The following is a 14,628-nucleotide window of genomic DNA, read 5'->3' on the forward strand; positions in this document are numbered from 1 at the left end:
TACTTAGCTTGCATTTATCGCGAATCCCTCACCCAGTGCAAAGTTCCAAGGGAGTGGAAAAAGTGTACTTATATAGGAAGGGTAAAAGAATGGACCCAAAAAATTACATACCAAAATCCTTAACATCGGTTTGCTGTAGAATTGTTGAACATATCTGAGTTTGCATATAATAAATTACATTGAGATGGAAAAGCTTCTGTCCACAAAATAAGAATGGCTTTAGAAAGCACCACCAGTGTGAAACTCAGCTTGCCCCTTCTCACATGACGTACTGCAAACCATGGGTGAAGGGCAGGAGGCAGATTTGATATTCCTAGATTTCTGGAAAGTGTTTGACACGGTGCCATACTGCAGGCTGTTAGCGAAGGTCTCAGAGCATATGGATTAGGTTCCCAGAAATGGGGGTAGCTTGAAGACTTCTTAAGTAACAAAATTCAGTATGTTTTCCTCAGCAGCAAGTGCCCAGAGATATGTATATCATCAGTAGTGACCCAGGGACACGTGGTAGGACCGCTTTCATTCTCTAGACACGTAAATGACTTGAAAGAGGGTGAGCAGCAATCTGTGGCTATTTTCTGATGACACTGTGGTGCTAGGGAAAGTGTTATCATTTAAAATGACAGGAGAAGAATATGAAATGACTTCTAGTTGGCGTTATGAATAACAGCTCACTCTAAATGCAGAAAAATTTAATTAAGGCTTATGGGTAGGAAGAACAATCCCATAATGTCCAAATACAGCATTACTAGGGTGCTGCTTGACACAGTCAACTCAGTCACATACCTAGGTGTAACTTTGTGAAGCAATGTGAATGGGATGAGCACTTTGAGGATGGTAGCATGGAAGGCACTTGGTCGGCTTCAATTTATAGGGTGAATTTTACGGAAGTGCAGCGCATCTACAATAGAAACTGTTTATAGGACACTAGTGCAACCCATTCTTGAGTTAGTTTGAGTGTCTGGGATTCCCACCAGGTCAGATTAAAGGAAACTCTCAAAGCAATTCAGAGCCTGTTTATAGGACACTAGTGCAACCCATTCTTGAGTATAGTTTCAGTTTCAGAGGTGTGTTGGAAGATTTGTTACAGGTAGGTTCAGTCAACATGCATGTATCGTGGATACGCTTTGTGAACTCAAATGGTAATCCCTGAAGTGAATACAATATTTTTTTCATGAAATGTTACTGAGAAAATTCAGAGAAGTGGCATTTGAAACACTGCGAATGATTCTCCTGCTGTCGAGAAACATTTCACAAAAGGTCCACGAAGATAAGAGAAATTAGGGCTCCTTCAGATGCGTATAAACAGTTGCCTTTCCCTTGCTCATTTTGCAAGTGGAAGAGGAAAGGAAACCACAAGCAATGATATGAGATACCCTCCAAAATACACCATACATTGGCTGGTGGGGTATTATGTAGATACAGATTATTTCAGTGTACTGAAATAATGAGCGTATGGCATTGTTGACCGGGAGGCCTCATGCGGAGGAGTTCGGCAGCCATGTCACAAGTCCTTTTTAGCTGACGCCACTTTGGCGACTTGCGGGTCAATGATGATGAAAATGACACACACACAACACCCAGTCTCCTACCGGGAATCAAACCCGGGCCCCCTGCGTGATAGGCGGAAACGCTACGGAGGCGTACAGTGTACTAGAAACTCAGGTAAAACACTGCAACACAACAAACATACTTTCTGCTGGTGGCAAATCATCAGTTTATGGTCAAAATGTATTTTAGCAAGTTGCTCTCAGTGTCCCAGCAAAGAGACACCCATCAACTTTTAAGTTTACACCAAGAAGGTTAGAATATACGGGCTGTTCTAGTCCCATTAACATAAAGCCCTGCACTCCATCATACTGTGGAGACCAAAACACTGTGAGTAGCACACACATATTGTATAGTGTCATTCACTGAAATAAAAATGTAAATCTGTGTAGAAATGATTACTTGCTTTATCTAAGGATGCACAAACGGAAGCGAAATGCCTGCTGTTACTTTCTACCAGTAAATGCTTTAGCTAAAATAATACTTTCGGTTCAAATATGGACTACTCACTTCAATGTTTTCAACAACTGACTTCAAAAACTTTGATGCTTAAAGATGTGTAGGTTGTCCGCCCGGTTAGCCGTGCGGTTTAACACACTGCTTTCTGGGCAGGAAGGCGTGCCAGTCCCCGGCACGAAGCCAACTGGCGGATTAGTGTAGAGGTCCAGTGTGCCGGCCAGTCTTTGGTTGGTTTTAAGAGTTTCCATCTGTCTCGGCGAATGTGGTCTGGTTCCCCTTATTCTGCCACATTTACACTATGTCAGTGATTGCTGCGCAAACACTTTCTTGACGTATGCATACACCGTAATTACTCTACCACGCAAACATTGGGGTTACACTCGTATGGTGTGAGATGTTCCTGTGGGAGGTGGAGGAGGGGCTCCACTGGGGGCCGAACTGCACAATAACCCTGGGATTAGTGTGGGACAGTGGTTGGGTGAGTGGACTGCTGTAGCCTGTTGCGGGGTTGTGAACCACTGAGGCTACAGCAGGGACGAAGCCTCTCCGTCGTTTTTAGGTCCCCGGTTCCATATAATATGTAGGTTCACGAAGGACTGTGCAAGGAAAAGCTGGTGCATAAAAGCATTGTGATGAAATACAGCACACCCATCAAATGTAGCAATATGCTGAGAGCATTCCTGTGAAGCTCAATTTGATTGAACTTTCATATCATGTGTTCGCATCAGAAACTTGCATTTTTTCACTGTTTGTCTCGTACATACAGAATGCTATTTGCACTTTGATTTATAATAAATGATTTTAATGTTTCAGTGTATGATACCTATTTATTTGGCAGAATTTGATGTTGAACTTATTTTCCTTTGCTGTTGGCAGCTGGTGTCACAGCAGCTGTCCACATCTTGTATATTTGATTTTAATGTTTACAGCTCTTTTTCATTCATACATGATTATCCTGTTCTGTGCTAATTATGTTGGAAGACTTTTCTTTACTTTTGGGAACTGCTGTTCCAGAAAGTAGTAGTAATTTCTGTGTATCACAAACTTGATATAAACTGCTAATTTTGTTATTTTATACATCTGTTTATTTTCTATCATTGCCAAAAGATGTTTGCCTCAATCGAGAGACACCACTTCGCGGGCATGGTATTCATATCAAGAAAAAGTTGTATAGCGTGTGTGAAGCACACATGCAATAAAGGGGGAAAAAATCAAGCTTCTTAAGCAGCCAAACTCGCCTCAATCAGCAAAATATTCATTTGAATCGTGATAATGACCCTGCATAAGAAGAACTAGGCTCTAAGTAGAGAGGGCAAGTTTCACATAGGGTTTCAATGAAGGAACTCTTGTCTTGGTCTTAAAAACATAGGTAACACCATCTCCCTTTATTTTAACCTCCTTGGTTTATACAGAGGCTCCCAGTCATAAGTATTCAAAAGACTTTCAGCAGCTGGAAGTACTGACCAATTTTCAAATGCTATCTAGACAGCTACACACCTATGTACAACTGTGCTTGCCTCATGTTGCTGTCTAATATCATTATGACAGTAGAGAAGAAATATCACAACTCACCAACATACACAAAAATGAAAGCTATACCATCTAAAAGGACGAACTCAAATTATAAATAATTCTCAGTCAGTAATATCTAGATATGGCACCACTAACTTAAAATAAGTAAATAACATTAAAAAAGGAAAAAATAACAAGAAATTGTAAAGAGAATTATGCAATACAAAACTTACTTCAACTCAGGCATTGCAGTGTCAAAGTCATGGAAAACTTCAGGTAATGTAATGGCATTCACAGCAGCCTCGCGATGTTCTTCAGGTAGATCCACCATCCCAGGGCGGAATGCCATCTTTATTTTCACAAAAGCTTCATTGCAGTCAGCAAGCAAATATTTTGCCTTGCGTGAATAAATTCGAACTACTCCAAGAAGCAAGTGACCAGAAGTTCGCAACGCCATTTTTACCTGTGAAACAGAGTTTTAACTTTTACAGTGTAATTTCTGATTTTTAAATTTTTTTTTTAAATTTGTGTGTGTGTGTGTGTGGGGGGGGGGGGGGGGGGTGACATTCATACAAATACAACCAATGATTTACATCTGGATTAGCTCAATGAAATAATACTGATGAAGGGAACAAGAAAATTAAATAACAGTTGAAATATTGAAGGCACCGACATACACAGCACTGATGGTGTAAAACAATGGTTTCATTATTTTAAAATAAGGTACTTGCACTGAAACTCTCAGCATGCATAACACACAGCATAATAATTACAAACAATTTCTCGCATTACAACATTAAATCCTTAATCCCCACAGCTAACTCCTCTGATAGAGTTTTTCATTCTGTGAAAGCTTTTATGCTTGTATCACATATGAGCAAAAAAGATTAAGTACAACTGATAAAAACAGTAATATTTTGAGTGTTTGAGACCAAAGCTTCCACTTTCTGCACAAAAATGATCAGTTGACAAACCAAACAGGCCTACAGTTAAATAGAAAAATGAAACAAATCATACAGTTATAAGGCAACAGCCAATGTAAGAGAAATAACAGCCAATCACTTTAGGAAAAGGTACCTGTAGAGTTAAAAAAATTTGCGGACATTTCACAGAATGTGATAATCTGTAATTTAGTTCTGGTGCGAATGCACAGCAGTTTGAACTGCTTGTACATCTTTGCACCACAGGAAATTTTGGCTTGTTTCCCCATTGTTAGCAGACAACATGTAACATTAATCATCAACACAGAAGTTACTCTTCATTCACAGGAGAAACAATAAAGTGTCAACTCGATTGATCAATAACACTCATTTGCTTTGACCCATAGTGTAATTACATTGTGTGACATCGAAGTGGCATATGTATTTGAAATGGCTCATGTATGCAGCAGCACTCTCTAGTGTACGACATTTGTCTTTCTAAACTGTTTGAGTGTGTTTTTAGTGATACCAGACGCCTTGAATCCTCTTTGTGATAATTATAGTGGAAGTGTTTGTGGCAGATTTTTAGTGAGTTACTTTGATGTTGACAGTTGTGGACATTAGACTCATTTTACCATTTGGAATATTAGTGTGGTGAATTGCTTATGGTCGGATATTTAATTTCACATATCATTTTTTCTTAATCAAGGATATCACAACGAAGTTCACGGGTATGTTGCTGCATGCCACATATGGGGATGAGATATTGAGGACAATTAAATTCCTATAGCTATACGGAATTTAATTGCCAAGTTCGTGAAGTGGTACTTTTGAGGAGAAGGTATGGGATTGACCAAAGTTGCACCACAGACCTTGGGCCAGAGTGTGTGGTGTTGCTGGTAAGAGAATGTGTGGAGTTCTATCTGGAGGGATTCCTGTTTTGAGAAGTCTAGGCTTGCTATTTGAGAGACTGTGTTGATGACACATTATTTTTGCTATCATTAGATTGATGTGTTGGCTGGCACTGGTTGGTAAGTATATATTTGTGGTTGTAATTTTTTACTGTGTATGTATGGTATGTATCTTTATACGCCTAACTTTGTGTTTCTTGTGTACTGAAACAAGTGTTCATTTAATTTTTTAAATGAAATTTTGGGTTACATTTCTGATAATTACTTTGGATTGTGATTGTTAGGTATCAAGGAGTTGCTTTACCCACAACAGCAAAGTTAGCTTTTCGATATTAGTTATATGAGCAAGTTTTGGTTCCATGGTATTGTAGACATGTTAACTGATGTTTTTGATACTGCTTTCTGTTAATTTTCGTGCTTTCATTATGTGTATTGCTCTCGCCGTTTGGCTCATTATGTGTATTGGCCTCACCTTTTGGCTTGTTGCTGTGCTACATATTTTAGGGTTCCTGTACGGGTAACACTATTTTTAAATTGAGCTATTTGGGTCAACTGAATATGTAGGCACATCTTTTTTTTTCCCTCCATGTTTGTCACATGGCACTTTGTAGTGCAATCTGTTTTAAGAGTTTTTCCACTAGTATTGGTCTTTCAAGTTGAACAGTATAGCTCAACCAATGTTACGATACCAGTTACAGTGTTTTCCTCTTACTGTGTGTTTTTTGAAACTGTTGCATTGATTTCTTTGTGTTATTGTCGCATTTTGTATATTTTACTGTTAATCTGATTTTATGGCACTCATCAAAATGCTGCGAGATGTCGCAAGTCACGCTCATTAAAATGCTGCAGAATTTCAACACAGTCACTTGGATGGAAGCCTCAGAAAGTTTTGTTAGCAGCATAAGCCAAGAAAGTTGTTAGATGTAAACTAAATGCATTGTCTTGTGGCTCTCTCACTTCTTTACTAACAAATATTGTAAAAAAAAGGAAAGGGGATAAAGTTGCAACAAAAAAAAGTGACAATAGTAGCCACACAAGATACCACACACAACGAAACAGGGGAGAGAGTTATAGTAATGAATCACATCCTCTACAAAAGAAAACCAGTCCATAGATCTAAGATGTAAATGACAAAATTAAGAAATAAATGAAAGTAACAGATAACAGTAAATACACAAAGAAAACTGTTTTAATCTAGAAAAAAATTCATGTTCTAAGTACTCAATATTTGAAAACAAAATTAACTCAGCAAACCCAGAAAAAACTAGTAATTTTAGCAGTCATAATGATGACTGATGCTTCCTCTACAACTAACATGGCAATAATAAGAAAACTGTATGGGTGCTCATTAACAATCATGAGCGTGCACTGTCTTACAGAACATGAGGACCAAGGAAATGCAGTATTACTTGGCTTCAAAAAAAACACATCACTCAGAAAGAAAGTGCAATCAATGGAGTATGAAACAAAGTTTGTAACTGGATTGAAGATTTCCTGACACTGAGAAAACAGCAAGTAACTTTCGATGGAGAGTAATGAACAGATGTAAAAGTAACAAGTGCCTCACAGGGAAGTGTATTGCTGCCCTTGCTGTCCCCGTTGTACATTAATGACCTCGCAGGTTACACTAACAGTAACCTCGAACTTTATGGAGATGATGCAGTTATCTAAAATTAAGTACTATTTGAATTAGGCTCTAGAAATATTTAGCTAGATCTAGCAATGATTTCAAAGTTGTATGAAAACTGGCAACTTGCTTTATAAGCACAGAAACCTACCACTGTGCACTTACCCAGTTGCAGAATACTAGTACCCTGTGACTATAGTACCAATGACTGAAACTGGAAACGCATTAAATCAGAGACATATCTGGCTATAACTTTTTTGGGTATAACAAATTGAATGATCACATAGGTAAAGCAAGTGGCAGACTTCTACTAGGACGATGCAGTCAGCCTACAAAGGCAATTACTTGCAAAACACTTGCGCAACTCATCCTAGAATATTGCTGAAGCGTTGGGACCCATACCAAATAATATCAACACGAGACACTGAACCTATACAAAGGGCAGCACATTTGTCCCTGGTTTGTTTGACTCAGGGATTGTGTCAAGGAAATTCAAGAACCATACCCAGGCCACTGAAACTTTGCAATTGACATATGCGTTTCAAGTTGGCAGCTTAACAGCTAAACAAGTGATGAACGAGGCACTGGGTGTGGGGCAAGCACCAATCCCAGTGTGGTAATCGCTGCCAATCGTAATGTCAAAGCTCCCATGTTGCCGGCTTTGTTTTATGTGAACAAAAACAACATGCATTAAGCATGGCGTCTACTGTGTGCTTGTGTTGTACTGCGATATGTTTCGCTGTGGTTTAGAAATTCTGATACTCAAGAAAAACTTCGTTTGCATACCTGACAATCTTTTGCGTCAAGGTATGCCGCTAGAAAGCGATGCATTGAAGTTACCACAGAGAACTCGCGAGTTTTCGGAGAAGGAGAAAGATTACGCAAGTATTCATGGACAGCCATCAGTTCCTGCCGATAATGTTGTGGAACGAACATCAAAGGCTCTTGAAATTGGAACAAAAACAGTAGTAAGCAATGGAGTGTTATTTCAAAAGTTGAAAGATGTGGATGTGAACCGTTGAGATTCTGAGCCGGGTGGATATGATACTGCCACCCACTTAAGATTCTTTTAAGACTGGTGCAGTTTGCAGGCATATTTATGCTTACTACAGCAGGAAAGAGTATCTATGGTAACAAACTATTCAGGGGTAGGAAAACATCACCAAACAGTATGGTGAGAAGTGCAGATCTATATTACAAAGTGCTAGAGAAATTCAAAGTCCTGTTGGATATGTCTAATATTGTTAAGGCTCAAAGCAAATTCTTGCACAAAATTGCTCCCAAACACATCAATTCGATTTGTGTTTGTGATAACGACTATAAAGGCGGTTTTGGCACTGATTCCTATTACAATGACAATGAGGAGTTAGATGGAATTGCACCATCGTCGTCATATAGTGGTGAGTGGAAACCTATGAATATCAGTTATTTATTGTGGCATTGTCACTATAAAACATAGAGCGAGAAGTTACAATCTCAGTTAGTGTTTATTTTGCAAACTATTTATACCGTATTGTTTTCAATATATCGGTCATTATCAAATGTTTATTTTCTGTATTTCTTTCCTCCATTATCAAAAGCATGTGTTTCACTATTATTGTATCTACTAATTATTCCATTATTTATTTGCTGTCATTATCGTAGCAAGTCAAAAAATAAATCTTATATATGCCGTCATTGCTCAATAGCTTACATTTAGGAGATGGAACATAAAATCATATTGTCTGCTATGTATACAGAGGCTCCTGCTGCAACATTGATATTGCAGTACAGCCAACCTAAAGTGACATAATGCGAACTTTCAAGTGCAATGTTTTGCTGGTACTGGTACAGTATTAACTGAGAATGTAATGGCACTACTCTCAGACATGTGGTTACGAGAACTTAAGATTCTGCAGCCTCTGTGAAACATGGTCAGGGTGAAAAGAAGAAAAAATTGTATTTCCTCAAGGTGAAACCTACCCAAAAACAAATTAATTTCTCTGAAATGAGCATTAGTCACTTGCAGACTAAGGATGTAAACAGAGAACTGACTGTGTACAACTGACTGAGAGCAGTTGGAACTAAAAAACAGTCTCAACCAGATACACATTGGAAAAGCACACTGCTCAAACAAAATACAATAATGTGTGTTCCTTGTAAATCCATGACACAAAACAGCAAAACACACCACAAATAAAATTTGATAACTCTTTTCTTACCAATGCAGATCATAATCACAAAAGAAGAATAAGATATGAAATTATAATTTGATCTGTACAGTACAATCCCATTAATCTGAACTAATTGGGACCGGACCGTGTTCGGATTAGCCGGAATTACGGTGACAAGTTTCTAGAATCAAATATACCAAGCAGATAAGTAGGTACACCATGGTAACAAATGGGAACAAGTGTAGGAACAATGGCTCCCTCTCACTCCCTGCCCTTGATGTTGTGCATTGTTGAGACCTTTGTAGTGTCTGAGGTCACTGGACTGCCAGTTGGCTCGCAAAGTGCTTGGTTATGTTACTTATCAATCGCTGGCATATAACAGTTGTATTGTATTCGTTCAGGTGTAGTGGTGTGCATATTTTCATCATGAGTAAACAGAAACATACAACGTTAACTTGCAAAGAAAAACTGATTGCTTTGAGGAACTGGGAGCTGGTAGTGCAACCATTTGTGATTGGAAGAAGAACCGAGTGAAGCTTTAACAGTCTTGTACAATGTCTCCGGGAAAAACACTCGAAATTCGGCAGACTCTGAAACAGTCCCAGTACGATAAAGTGGATGAAGCTCTTTTCCTGTGGTTTACGCAGGAAAGAGAAAGGGGACCTCCTTTGAATGGAGCACTGGTTCAGGAGAAGACTGTTTACCTGAATAAGTTAATGAATGGTGACGAGTCTTTTAGTGAGAGTACAAGTTGGTTGGACAGATTCAAAAAACGTCACGGAATCCATCAGCTAACAATTACTGGAGAGACGCTTTCTTCTGTCCGTGATGCAGCGAAGGAATACTTGGGTGAGTTTGAAAAAATGATAAGAGAGGGAAAGTATTCCCCCAACAAATTTGTAACGCTGACAAGACTGGCCTTAATTTTAGGGCATTGCCAACAAAAAGCCTGGCACCAAAAGCAGTAGACCATGCTCCTGGTTTTAAAATGTGCAAAGATTGTGTGACTTTATTAGCGTGCTGATTGGCAAATCTGCTTTTAAAAACTGCAACATGGAAGTCCATGCCTGTACATTATTGCAACCAGAAAAGAACATGGAGGGATTGTAAGCTGTTCAAAGAATGGTTTCACGGCCAGTTTGTTCTCTCTGTTTGATGGTTTTCTAAGGAAAATCATTTGTCTCCCCGTGCAATCCTTTTGACTGATAACGTGCCATCTCACCCCAGCACTGACAAATTATGTGATGAGAAATTGTGCCGATGTTTTTGCCACCAAATGTTACACTACTTCTACAGCCGATGGACCAGGGTGTACTGCAAACATTAAAACTAATTTACAGAAAACAATTTTTAAGAATGCTGATCCAAGATGACAGCATTCCTTTAGTGGACAAAATAAAAAAAGACCAATGTGAAAGATGTTGTTTATTGGGCCACTGAAGCATGGCTGAATATTTCAGAAAACACTCGAGAAAATCGTGGAGGAAACTGTGGACATCTCTTGAATATGATACAGATAATCCCTGGATGTGAAGAAGCTAGTGAAGGAGACGTACATGAGTGGATGGGGCATGTGTGGAGAATCTTAATGATGCTGATATAGTTGCTGCTGTGGTTCAAGACCAGGAAGAAGTGGACTGCTGTGACGGAAGTGACAATGAGGCTGAAAGTGACACAGGAGAGCTGGTGCCATACAGTGACACAGCAGAAGCCCTTGACCTTACGCTATGTTATTTGGAGCGACAGCGCATTGCAACACCTGCTGATTTGATGTTTATGAGATGATGGCACAACTATGTGTCATACAACAGACTGTCTTCATTACGCAAAAAAACAATGAGCTTTTGTCATCTAAAAAGTAGGGATAAAATGCCCACTGTATTTTAGTTTGACAGCTTTTCTTGCATTGTTGGAACGTAATGTTTTCTTACCAATTTTTCTAATACATGTTCACTGTACACTTCAAATTAAAACAGTTTACATCACAGTTTTCCATAACCAGAGTAGCAATTTTCATGTTCAGATTGCCGGGATTCGGATTAGGGGGACTCTGCTGAAGTTTGTAACACTGGCATTAATTCAGAAAATAAACACAGATAAACAACACTACATTCCGTTCCCCTATCAAATAGCATACCTTTGGCTGTAGAATTCCATCAACTGATTTCTCAATATTAGTTTCAAATACATGAGCTTTTGTCAACTTTTTGTCCCAGTGCGCTGCCAGCCATATGCGGGCCAATGGGCCCTTCTTGGCCAAAACAAAATGAGCGTAAAACATGACAACAAAATATCTGGCTGCCACTTAAGTCTCTCACACTGAAACAAAACACAATAAAAATTAGCAACACATTTATGTAAATGTTCTGCATAAATGCTCTCCCTCGGCATAAAAAATAACATAATAAGGCCTATTTGAAGAAAATATTTGAGGAATCTATCACGGATAGCAATTACCTGTGTACAGTTTACACTGGTAACTCATCACACGCATTACATGCAGTTAAGCTACATGTACATTAATTACATGCACCATGCTGTTAAATCGAATCTGTAGAAGGGGGATTACTGGGGAGAAGCATGGAACTAAGAGCTTTGTCAACACATTAAGTATTTTGGGACAATTATAGTTAACAATCAACAACTAAAATTTATAATAACCAGAAACAAATAGCGACAACGTTTTTTATTTGTAAATAATTCTAAATGAGCTACAAAAGATTTATAACGTTTTGCTGGAAAACCACGACTTGACTGAACAATTGCCATAGAAGCAACACACCTGGCTTGACACTGAAATTCATCACTTATGTTTCCTGTAGGGCGCTCAAATTATTCACTGATCGTAGCTACAGCAAGTAAACAAGAATTATTTCATAGCTTGCGGGCACTTCCTCGTTCCAACACTAACAGAATATACAATGTCCTATCAAAACTGAACATGTTAACCGTCGAAATTTTTAATAGGGCTGTAAATTTATCTTCCTGCGAATATTACACGATCTAGTAAAGAGATATATACTAAAATAATACTTTATTAAAATGTAACGCTGATCAGGGTGATCAAAAATGTAACATCATTTTCCTACTTACAACTGCCACATTATAAACTTGTACATACCACTTAACACATTCACTTCAGCTGCCAATACTAATTCCAGAATACAGATAAAACCACGACATAATTTTATCCTAAATGCACACCTGGAATCTTTCGTACACTTTGGTGAACACGTATTTGGCGCCTAATTGTTACACAAAATACAGTTATCGTTTATGTAATTGAAGTAGACATGGATTTACAACAGTGATTACGCCACCTCACTACATTTGAGATAAAGCAAACTTACAAGAAAAATACCGAAAACTTGCACTTCAGCTGCTTCGCATCATTCTCGTTGCATCACAGTATCACACTCACTTGATTCGTAAACAAACTAAACAAGATGGCGTCTACGTTGACAAACACGGGCGCCAGTTTCAAAATTTGGGCGGGTCAATGTTAACCGGCAAATAACGAGATCTCGTATCGATTGCCATAATATAACATTATCGATTACTAAAGTTAAAATTAAAGAATAGACAAATATTAGGAAGAAAATAATTATTTTTCTGTTTTAGAATAAATTCTAGAATGATTATATCCTGAGAACAAAATAAAGTAAATATGCGTTTGTAGGAATTAAAGTCTCTGTCTTCACAAGATGTCTGCTTCCCAAACGCTAAGCTCAAAGCTGGATTAAAAGAAAGGGTGATTTGGAGTAGAGGTACCCGAATTTTTATCACAACACCAGTAACAATATATTGCTGATTGATTCGAGAAATAATACTATGAGCGGCTGCCTGGTGTCAATTATATTACAGGAGCAGTAAAGCACCATGTAGTAAAAAGGAAATATTGTCGTGTGAGAAAGACCTCTTCGTAAGGTAGGAGCGGGGATTTTGATGGAGGAACCAGCGAAACGATTATGTTTTTGGCGTTTTTCTGCACAGCAATTACTTCGGAACTTGGCACATGAAATTATTTGCAATCCGAAGATTTTCGTCGATGACCTGATGGTAAATGAGAAAGTGCTCAGGTATGACGGTTTGCGATCCAAATGTCGATGAGACAGTAAGACAATATTACCACAACTTGTTGGACGTCGGTTGTAACAAATGCTGAAAAGACTGGCATGATAAGAACTCCAGGAAGGACTCCTACTGTTTCACGTTGGCCTTGCAAAATTACAAGAAGCCGTCTTCTTTGGAAGTAGAGGAATAAAGTGTGGCTCTAGAATGTGTAGGCCCTGCTAAATCCATTTTTGGCAAGGTACAGTGAATTGCATGACAGCGGATACTTGCCAGTGTACCACATATTAAAGTTTCTTCCCAGTCCTTTAATGTATTCAGAGTGAGAAGAATAACTATGTTGTTAACAGTTCAGTGGACATCCTCATCAATCATTCTCTGAACAGGAAATGCATTATTTAAATTACCTCTTGTGAAGATCATTAATACCTGTTCAGACTGTTTTCACAGTGAGAGAGGGCCTACTTTTATGTTGTGTGCTAACCTGAAACTCATAGATGTGGATAACTGCCTCCCAGAGGAAGAGCGGTACCAATTAAGCTACCCTACCATGTCTCATGCACAAATTGAAGGCCTAAGTCAGTCAGTGGTGTGTAGCATGTCTAAAATGAAATGGTAGTTCTCATAATTTTGCCCTCTTCTGCAAACAGTTTTATAACATACTCAACACCACATTGTATCAAAGGAAAAATATACTCGAGAAACTTACAAAGAAACAGAATAGGTAGTCTACTTAGAACATTTACAAGTGAAAAAAACGTAATTTTATCCTCGGTGCTTTGGAACTATTAGCTCTTTCCTCAGGAAGCAAAGAGTGATAGACTGGGGAAAATTTTAAAAATAAGGAAGGCTGCTCTTTACACAACATGAGAGTGACCCTTCTTTTTTGAGGATGAGGGGAAACATAAACATTGGTAGTGAATACATTTTGAAGTAGCAAGAGTAATATAATCAAATTGATGTGTTGCTTTTTCATCTTCACTGTGCAAAGCGTAGCAATGGAAATCTCTCTGCTTCAAATGGTTGCCAAGTGTTAAAATTTATGAAATAAATTACATTTTATGTTTACATAAAAGTTTAACAATGTCACTGACTCATCGTCTGCTCTAGATCTAGATTTTGAAGGAGTGCCTCCAAAAATGTGGAATGGGTTAAGTTGTATCTTAATAAGAAAAAGCTATTGCGAGGAACTGTAACAATGATCAACTGTCATTAAACTGATGTAAATTATTTCTACTTAAGGAGACTAAACATAACATGACAAAAGTAACAGGAAAGCTGTTACTTTGAAAAAAAAGCTGCTGCTTTTTCAGTTACTTTAAAAAGCTGTTGCTTATTTGTTACAGTCTGTGTAATGGAGCTGTGGAATCAAGTGGACATGCGAGCGGCAGCCACAGTTACTGTTTATACTCAGCATTTAGACTGGTCTT

At 38.4% G+C, this 14,628-nt stretch overlaps 1 protein-coding gene across 2 annotated transcripts in view; it reads right to left on the bottom strand.

Moving 5' to 3' along the window:
• LOC124606629 (double-strand-break repair protein rad21 homolog) overlaps window positions 1–12,594 on the bottom strand; it is a 60,532-nt gene extending 47,938 nt beyond the window's left edge. Inside the window, exons 1-3 of one of the 2 annotated variants that reach the window (XM_047138627.1) lie at window positions 12,478–12,594; window positions 11,265–11,446; window positions 3,750–3,979 (exon numbers count right to left, since the gene is read on the bottom strand). In XM_047138627.1, coding sequence (XP_046994583.1) covers window positions 3,750–3,979; window positions 11,265–11,408 — 374 coding nt within the window. In that variant the 5' untranslated portion in view covers window positions 11,409–11,446; window positions 12,478–12,594. Of the gene's footprint in view, window positions 1–3,749; window positions 3,980–11,264; window positions 11,447–12,248; window positions 12,416–12,477 lie in introns of those variants that run through there. The other variant, XM_047138635.1, reaches the window with a different exon arrangement.
• Window positions 12,595–14,628: the final 2,034 nt, after the last annotated feature.

This window comes from Schistocerca americana, chromosome 1 (genome assembly GCF_021461395.2).
Source record: "Schistocerca americana isolate TAMUIC-IGC-003095 chromosome 1, iqSchAmer2.1, whole genome shotgun sequence".
Taxonomy (NCBI): domain Eukaryota; kingdom Metazoa; phylum Arthropoda; class Insecta; order Orthoptera; family Acrididae; genus Schistocerca; species Schistocerca americana.